Below are 9,142 nucleotides of genomic sequence, written 5' to 3'. Positions count from 1 at the left end.
TGAATGCATTTTTTAATAATACTTTTAGCCAGGTACCAGTGGCTCACGCCTGTTATCTTAGCTACTTAGGAGGCTGAGATATGAGGAACATGGTTCCAAGCCAGCCCAGTCAGGAAAGTCCATGAGACTTCTTTGTTGGTGGTGGTTGTGGTGGTCATGGTGGTCATGGGACTTAAACTCGGCTTGGACGCTGTCCCTGCACTCTTCAGCTCAAGGCGAGCACTCTACCGATTGAGCCACAGCTCCACTTCCAGTTTTCTAGTGATTTATTGGAGGTAAGAGTCTGGCTTTGAACTGAGATCCTCAGATCTCAGCCTCCTGAGTAGCTAGGATTACAGGCATGAGCCACTAGTGCCAGGCCATGAGACTCTTATCTCCATTTAACCCCCCCAGAAAACTGGAAGTGACCTGTGGCTCAAAGTGATAGAAGTATTAGCCTTGAGCAATAAAGCGCCCAGTGCGTGTGTGTACACAAATGTATTTATACACATATTTATGTAATTTATCCTTACATATGGTTATATTTCTCTCTTCTCTCTGTCTTTCTGGAATCAGTAGGGGTGGGCTAGGACATTAGTATCTGTTACCAATTGAAAGACTGAGATCTGGGTAACGCAGTAAAAAAGTTAATCTCCATCTCTAACCGATGCCTTCCTGTGACCTGAGACCTAAATTAAATCTCCCCACTAACTCCCTAGAAGAATGTTTTAGGGCTGGGAAGGTGGCTCAGTGGTAGAGCGCTTGCCTCGCATGCATGAGGTCCTAGGTTAGATTCCTCAGCACCACATAAGCAGAAAAAGCCAGAAGTGGCTCTGTGGCTCAAGTGGTAGAGTGCTAGCCTTGAACAAAAGAAGCTCAGGCCCTGTGCTCAGACCCTGAGTTCAAGCCCCAGGACTGGCAAAAAAAAAAAAAAAATGTTTTTAAATTTATGACTCCCTGGCTCCCATGGCACAGGCAAGTCTTTTAATGGTAAATTACAGCCTTAATTTAGCTGGATTAAAATCCCATCCCTGCCCACCTCTCTTTAAGCCTCAGGGTGAGCTCAGCTGGGTTATGTCGGTGGAATGGAGGAACTGCCCCCTGTTACCCTGTCCCTCAAATGTCCTGCCTGCCACTGGGCTGCCCAGCCCAAAGCTAGCTTTGAGAACAGCTGCCCTAAAAGCAGTCTGGCAGCCCCACCCCTACAATTCAGAGTTTGAATTAACCCGGTCCAGTGGCAAAGACACCTGCCCAACTCCACCCCTTACCTGCCCTGTGATGCTGTGTGAGTCCCCGCTTCCTCCCTAGTACTGGGGTTAGGTGGAGGGGACAGCCACGTGACATAATGAAGGTGGCTGGTCGCTTTGCTTCATTTACCAAGCACCCAGCTAGACCCTCACCCTCCCTGCTGGCGCCATTTAATGTAGATGTTCCCAGAATGTTCCACCTTCCTCTGGACCCGAGATGGCTGGGACTAGATGGGGGGGGGGTGTGGAGGGGAGGAAGGGGAGACGGGGAACACTTTTGCCTTAGAGGAGCCTTAGAGTTTGAAGATACAGACCGGGGATGGGAATGGACAGTTGAGATTTCCTGGTTACTGGAGTTGGGAATTGTGAATGGGGCTAGTTAGAGCCCTCCACCCTGGCCCTCTAGCCTGCCCACCTTTAACCAGTCCTGGTGCCCCAGGCTGTTCACAAACACCTGACCTGGTGCCCCAGGCTCTTCCCATTCATGTTTGCATACCAGGCTCCTGACACACCCACGAATCAAACCTCCACTTAGAGGCTAACAGCTCACTTCCTTTCCACTGCCTGCCCTACAGTCACCTAGCTCCCCTGTACACAGCCGGGTAAGCACCACCAGCACCCCCCCCCCAGTGCCTGTGTTCTCTGGCCTGAGAGCAGGCCACAAGCACTTTCCATATTCTACCCAAAGCTTCCACAGCCTGCAGCCCTGTACGATGCATCGTCCAGGCGCCCTGAAAAGACTTCTAGTTTTGGAAAGATGGCAACCCAGGTTTCAATCTAATTGTTTGATTAGCAGCGAGACTTTAATAACATTAATTACACTCCCTGTGCCCTGTATCTTCCTCTTAAAAATGGCAATAAACTGGGCACTGGTTGCTTAGCCCTGTAATCCTAACTACTCAGGAGGCTAAGATCTGAGGATCATGGTCAAAGCCAGCCCAGGTAGGAAAGTCTGTGAGACTCCTATTCAGTTAACCACCAGGAAACCAGAAATAGAGCTGTAGCTCAAAGTGGTAAAGCACTAGCCTTGAGCAAAAGAGCTCCAGGACAGCACCCAGAACCCCAGTTCAAGCCCCACACTGACCAAAAAAAAAAAAAATGGTAGTAACAGCTGGCAGCAGTGGCTCACCCCTGTAATGCTAGCTAGCTACTCAAGAAACTGAGATCTGAGGATTGAGGTTCCAAGCCAGCCTAGACAGGAAAATCCAAGACACATACATACACAAACACATGCACACAAATGATAGTAATACTTAGCTCATTGGATGGCCAAGGATTAATGTAGTCGTGAAACCATAGCACTTCCTAAGTAAAGCTATCTGCTGTAGTTACTAAATTAATGTAGCTTTGGTGGTGGTGGTGGTGTGGTGATGTGTGCCATTACCAGAACTTAAACTCAATTCTACTCTAGGCTAGCACTCTAACATTGAGCCACAGCTCTACTTCTTCCTTTTTTTTTTCTTTTTTGTATTGTTGGTCATGGGGCTTGAACTCTGGGCCTGGACACTGTCCCTCAGCTCTTCAGCTCAAGGTGTTGTGGCTCAAGTGGTAGAAGTTTTCTGAGTGGTTTATTGGGGCTGGGAAGGTGGCTCAGTGGTAGAGCGCTTGCCTCTCATACATAAGGCCCTGGGTTCCATTCCTCTGTACCACATAAGCAAAAAGGAAAAAAAGCTGGAAGTGGCTCTGTGGCACAAGTGGTAGAGTGCTAGCCTTGAGCTGAAGAGCTGAGGGACAGCGCCCAGGCCCAGAGTCAGGCCCCACGACCAGAACCAAAAAAAAGAGAGAGAGAGAGAGAGTCTCATGGACTTTCCTGCTTAGGCTGGCTTTGAACTGCAATCCTCAGATTTCAGCCTCCTGAGTAGCTAGGATTACAGGTGTGAGCCACCAGCACCCAGCTACTTCTTAAATTTTGCTGGTTAAATGGAGATAGGAGTCTCTCCAACTTTCCTGCCCAAGCTGGCTTCAAACTATGATCCTCAGATCTCAGCCTCTGAAGTAGCTAGGATTACAGGTGTGAGCCAGCTTAAATAAATTTGTTTGTTTGTTTGTTTTTGTCCATCATTGGGTTTGAATTCTGGGCCTGGGTGCTGTTCCTGAGCTTTTCTGCTCAAGGCCAGTGTTCTACCACTTGAGCCACAGCGCCACTTCTGGTTTTCTAAGTCTTACAGCCTTTCTGTCTGAGCTGGCTTTGAACCGAGATCCTCAGATCTCAGCCTCCTGAGTAGCTAGGATTACAGGTGTGAGCCACCCACACCTGACAGTGAATGTGTTTTTAAAGGCAGCTCAGGCTAGAAGAAAAGAAGGTATGGTATGCCCCGGGCAAGTTTCTCCTTCCTAAGCCAGGCTTTGAGGAGACTCCCTGGGACCTAGGGAAACAAACAACCTCAGCCTCCAGCTCCCTGGGCAAGCTCTTGCCTCTCACCCTGTGGTTGGATGTTAGGGAGAGACTGGGGGGGGGGGGACTCAGTCTTGGTGGGCTAGAGAACCCCGAGTCACCCCAGGGCTAAAGGATACTCTCCTCCAAACCATCACCTCAGTCTGTTGTTCTCTTTGTCTGGTTGCCTTTCTTCCCTGGGGACACTCCCTGGTTCAATGTTGTCAGCAGAAGGGGCCCCAGGGGCCCCCCAATGGGATGGGAGGGGTGGTGCTGCTGCTCCTGCCTTGAGAGCTCCACCAGGTCTCCAGCTCAACTCTGCCCCCAAGCCCTTCCACAGCCCAGTTGTTTGTTCCCTGCCAGTCCCAACTGCCTGGACTGTGGTAGGGATCCTAGCTGAAGGGCAGTATCCTGGCTTCTGGGGGCTTAGGCAGGTTTGAGTCACACCCACTCTCCCTTCCTTTGCCAATGGAAAAGCTGGCTGGCAGGCACTGTGTTCCCAGCCTGCCCTGCTCGAGGCAGGAGCACAGCACTCTGGGAGTTGTAGTCCTGATACCACTCCTGTGATCCTTGTATAATGAGTTGGAGAGGAGGAAGGTGGAGGGGAATGGTGTAGACACTTATGCTATAGCAGGGGAAAAAAGATGGGGAGAGAGCAGGAGCAGCTGGGGCCAGCCAGGCTGCACAAACCCGGAAGTCCTGCTTTTTATTGCACTGCCACTGGCTCCCATCCCTGGACCCCTGCTCTGAGGACAGAGTCAGCTCTGTTTTGAAGCCAGTTATACAGAGTTGAAAGCACTTAAGCACATGAATTTATGCGGGTTCATTTGCCTTTTTATTTATTCCTGGGGGGGGGGCCTTGCATAAGCTAGGCAGACACTACCACGAAGCCACACCCCAGCTCCTATGCCACTTTGCTAAGAGGGATGAAAGAGATAAAGGTAAGAGACAAAGCCAGGCTCTAGTGGCTCACGCCTGTAATCCTAGCTACTCAGGAGGCTGAGATCTGAGGATCAAGGTTCAAAGCCAGACTGGGCAAGAAAGTCCATAAGACTTACACACACACACACACACACACACACACGTAAAAGTCTATAAGACTTACACACACACACACACACACGTAGACCAAAGTGCCCAGCCCCTGAGTTCAAGCTCCAGGACCAGTACAAAACAAATAAGAGTATGAGGCAGATGTTCTGGCCAGTAGAACCCTCCCTATCTTCCCTTAGGCTCTGGTCTCTCCCTGGCCTGAGACAGACTGTTGGTTATGGGGCTTGAACTCTGGGCCTGGGCGCTGTCCCTTAGCTCTTCAACTCAAGGCTAGAGCTCCACCACTTGAGCCACAGCGCCACTTCTGGCTTTTTCTGCTTATGTGGTGCTGAGGAATCAAACCCAGGACCTTATGCATGCAAGGCAAGCACTCTACCGCTGATCCACATTCCCAGCCCAGAGAGGTTTTTTGTGGGGGGTAAGGGGTAGAAATCACAGATACTTCCAGCTTTGGTAAGCCAAGTGTCTCCCGTGTTGGCCAGGCATCTGGACCCTGTGCCCCGGGCCGGGTGCCGACATAGCCAGAGAACCACGATGGTGAATCCATGTGACTTCCTCAGGCCCTTATCTCTGCAGGCCAGAGTTTCCCCCCACCCAGCCTGCCTGGTGATCTTCCTCCTCTCCTAATGCCCAACCGGTTCTAGCCATGAGGCGTTGGGGGACCAGCCCCACTGACTGCTCTGCCCTCTCTCAGAAGGACCATGCGGCAGTAGCAGCCATGCTGCCCTTCCTGCTGGCCACGCTGGGCACCACGGCCCTGAACAACAGCAACCCCAAGGACTACTGCTACAGCGCCCGCATCCGCAGCACTGTCCTGCAAGGCCTGCCCTTCGGGGGTGTCCCCACCGTGCTGGCTCTTGACTTCATGTGTTTCCTTGTGAGTGCCGTGTGCCGTCCCCACCATTGGCCCTCGTGTCCTGCACACCCCTGGCAAACACCTCCAGATCTGATCACTCGTACCTGCCCCTGGATCCCAGTTCCCCTGTAATGAATCACCACTGCCCTGCCCTTCATGGTCCGGTTTGTAAGACATCATCCCAGCCACACACACACACACACACACACACACGCATGCATGCACACATGCACACACACACTCACTGACATCAGGTACAAGGTCTCTACTACTTCCCCTCTTCCCCTAGGCACTGCTGTTCTTATTCTCCATCCTCCGGAAGGTGGCCTGGGACTATGGGCGGCTGGCTTTGGTGACAGATGCAGACAGGTAAGAGTCTCCTGCTTCACACACACACCTCCCTCCACGCTTCTCAGGAATAGAGGCAAGCCAGACCTCTCCTTTGTGGGAAATCAAGAGGGACGAGTCCCAGTCCCTTGCCAGTCCCCAGGAATTCTCCCCCGCCTCTGCTAACCCCCGTGTATTCTCTGTCCCCAGGCTTCGGCGGCGGGAGAGGGACCGAGTGGAACAGGAATAGTATGCCCCTGATCCCCACTAAACCATCTTTCCTTTTTCTTTTCCTTCTCACGCTTCTCTTCTCTTCTTGCCAAGTTGCTGGTTTCTTTTTGCAGTTTTCTTCTCTGCAGGCTCATGTTTCAGATTAACGCAGTGGTGTGCTTTGCAGAGCAGGGGCTCCCCAGCTTGTCTCTGCCTCACTTCTCCCCATCTGGCTTCTCGCCTAAGAGAAGGCCCTCTGTCCCCTGCCTTGGCACCCCCCCCCTGCCCCCCAGGAAACCTCAGGCCGCCTTCTTAGCACAATCACGCAGAGACAAGATTGGGTGTCACCAGCAGCTTCGCGTGCCCTAACAGCTAGTTCTTCATCTTCCAGGGTCCCTGCTCACTCCTCCTGGAGGCCTGGGCAGGGGGCTGTCCAAGGACCCGCCCTGTGGCCTTGGTGTTGCCTTATGGTCTCTGTCTATAGGACTGGAGTTGGAGCTGCGGCAGCTGCTGCCTTGGGGAACAGGGAGGGTGGTGCCATGCTCAAGAGACATCTTCCAGCCTTGTCATTTCTTTGAGTTCTCCTGGTCCCCATTTTTTCCCTTCACCTCCCCATTGCCCTTTGCATCACGTTGGCTCTGTTGTTTCCCCACGCCCTCTTCTGGCCCACTGCGGAACTGCAGGGCTCTCTAACATTCTCCCTTCAGCCTCCATCTGGGCAGTGATGAAGACACCTCTCCTGTAGGGTCCACTGCCCAGCATCAGTGTCCCCGGAGGGGGAGGGGCGGGGGAGGGGGAGGGGCGCGCTCCTGCTTCAGCCTCTGCGCTTTCTGTGCCTTCTGTGACCCTGGAGCTCAGGGTGTTCACACCTACCACCCCAAGGCTCACACTCACCCCCCCACCCTGCTCTGACTTCTCATCTCCCCTACTCCAGTGTGGCTTCAGCTATGCACGCCGACAGTCATGACCGGTATGAGCGCCTCACCTCTGTCTCCAGCTCCGTCGACTTTGACCAAAGGGACAATGTGAGTATCTCTCCCCAGATGTCTTGGCCCATCCCCTTCAAGGAAGATGGGCTAGGGCTGTGGGGTCAGGGACGCTGACGCGGCCTCCTCACCAAGCCCAGAACCCAGGCCTAGAACTCCTGGTTCCTCTTCTGCGTCCAAGCCTCTCGCTCAACACCTGTGGACTCCAAACTTAGCTGACCACAGTGGAATTCTATGCCCACCTCTGTTCCTGATAAATCCTAAGGCCATCTTCTTCCTCAGACATTAAACACGGGTTTAGAAATCATAATGAGCCTTTCAGACCTGTATAACAAAATGTCCAGTGATCGTTGTGCTGCTTAGAGGTTCAGGTGGCCATGGAAGTCAGCCAAGCCACTGGGAGCTGACTGACAGCAGCCTCCTCAGACACGACAGTTCATCAGTTCAGGACCACAGACAGCCTTGCACACAAATGTCAGCACCCACCAGGCCCTCTGTTGTTATGAGAGTCCTGGGCAGAACACTAAAATCATCCTCAGACACTTGGGTGGCATCGGTCAGCCCAGCTCAGGCTGGAGGTCCCGGGGTGGCGTTTCCTGCAGCAGGGCCAGCAGGTTGATGGCTGTCAGTCTCCCTGGGTAGACTCACACTGGTAAGTGGCAAGGCAGACATCTCACCCCTGCTAGCCAAAGGTGCCCATGTGGTCCCCAGACCCAGCGAAATCCCATAGTCCCGCGTCTTGACTAAGAGCCACCTTCTCTCCATCCTGGGTTCTTTCTGCCCACCCCTCCCAGAAGTTTCTATACTCTGCCTGAAGGCAGACCTAGGAAAGGAAGAGACATCTTGTAGCCCTGGTGACCCTGAGTCTTGGTGCCTGTATTTAGAAGACAGAGACAGGAACTCAGGGAACACGGCCAAGAGGTGCATGCATACTCCTCTGCTTTGGGTAGCCATGTTCCAAACTTGTCTTTATTAGTTGGAAGTTGGAGGCCCGCTGCCCTGCCCCCAAACCCCAAACCGTACCTACTCCTGCCCTGACTCCCACGGCCATAGAACTCTGCAGGGACTTGACAGTCCAGACTCGAGGGTCCAGCTAACTCTCTTCCTCGAGGGTGAGAGAGACCCTCGCTCCATCATTCCCTTCCTCTGGGGCTGAGCTGTCTCTGGAGTTTTCCGGCAGGGGCATGTCTGAGTGAATGGTTATGAGACTAGGAATGTGGGTCTTGGGAAGGGACGTGGGTTGGCGGGCTGGGCCTCCCGCTGAGAGCCGTCTATCCACACAGGGCTTCTGTTCCTGGCTGACAGCTATCTTCAGGATAAAGTAAGTGAACAGCCTTCCAGCCTGAAAAAACAAGAGGGAGAAACTTCAGAACCTGTCATCTCCCTACATATGCAGCTTTGAGGGCCTTAGTGCCGCTAGCCAGCCCGGCTCACGCCCTGCTCCAGAAGGCCAGGCCAGGTCCCTGGCTGCTTCCCGCCATCCACTTCACCTGTCCTGGGATGGGGGTGGGGGAACAGCTGGGCCCTCCTCTCTCCCAACCCCTGCTACTGCTGGAAGGCAGGGGCCGGAAGGCACCCCAACGTCAGCCTTCACGCAGCCGGCGGGTAGGGGCGCCAGGTAGGCTGGGGACAGCCAGCCGGCAGCAGGCAGGAGCCGGCCAGCGTCCAGCAGGCAGAACTCGAGATCCAGCCAGAATCCAGCAGGCAGGCAGTGAGCGCTGAGAAAGGCAGGAAGTTTGGACAGGTTAGCACTGCTACTCTCCGTGGGCCATGGGAGCTCAGCCAGCACCCTGAAGGCTGCACAGGGCACCTTGCTTCCCGCCACTCGCTCTCCACCCACTTCCACCCGCTTCTTTCACCATCACCACCTTTATTCCCCTTTGCCTTTGCTGCCTCCTATTCAGACTCCCCTCCCCTCCATTCTCCATCTTTCCCTTCCCCCTTTTCTCTCTCTCTCTCTCTCTTTCTCTCTCTCTCTCTCTGTTACAGGCTTGAACTCAGAGCCTCCTACTCTTTTTGTTTTGTTTTTTGGGTCCGGTCGTGGGGCCTGAACTCTGGGCCTGGGCGCTGTCCCTCAGCTCTTCAGCTCAAGGCTAGCACTCTACCACTT

The 9,142-nt window shown here is 53.5% G+C and overlaps 1 protein-coding gene across 2 annotated transcripts in view; it reads left to right on the top strand.

The window, feature by feature from the left end:
• Positions 1-5,348: 5,348 nt before the first annotated feature.
• Tmem63b (transmembrane protein 63B) overlaps positions 5,349-9,142 on the top strand; it is a 14,448-nt gene continuing 10,654 nt past the window's right edge. The window contains exons 1-5 of one of the 2 annotated variants that reach the window (XM_013019217.1): positions 5,349-5,530; positions 5,799-5,878; positions 6,047-6,085; positions 6,981-7,071; positions 8,316-8,353. In XM_013019217.1, coding sequence (XP_012874671.1) covers positions 5,372-5,530; positions 5,799-5,878; positions 6,047-6,085; positions 6,981-7,071; positions 8,316-8,353 — 407 coding nt within the window. In that variant the 5' untranslated portion in view covers positions 5,349-5,371. The remainder of the gene's footprint in view (positions 5,531-5,798; positions 5,879-6,046; positions 6,086-6,980; positions 7,072-8,315; positions 8,354-9,142) is intronic. The other variant, XM_013019218.1, reaches the window with a different exon arrangement.

The sequence above is a fragment of the Dipodomys ordii genome, unplaced genomic scaffold (genome assembly GCF_000151885.1).
Source record: "Dipodomys ordii isolate 6190 unplaced genomic scaffold, Dord_2.0 Scaffold44, whole genome shotgun sequence".
Taxonomy (NCBI): Eukaryota; Metazoa; Chordata; class Mammalia; order Rodentia; family Heteromyidae; genus Dipodomys; species Dipodomys ordii.
The sequence above is the reverse complement of the archived record's forward strand: the minus strand, read 5'-3'. Positions and strand labels throughout refer to the sequence as shown.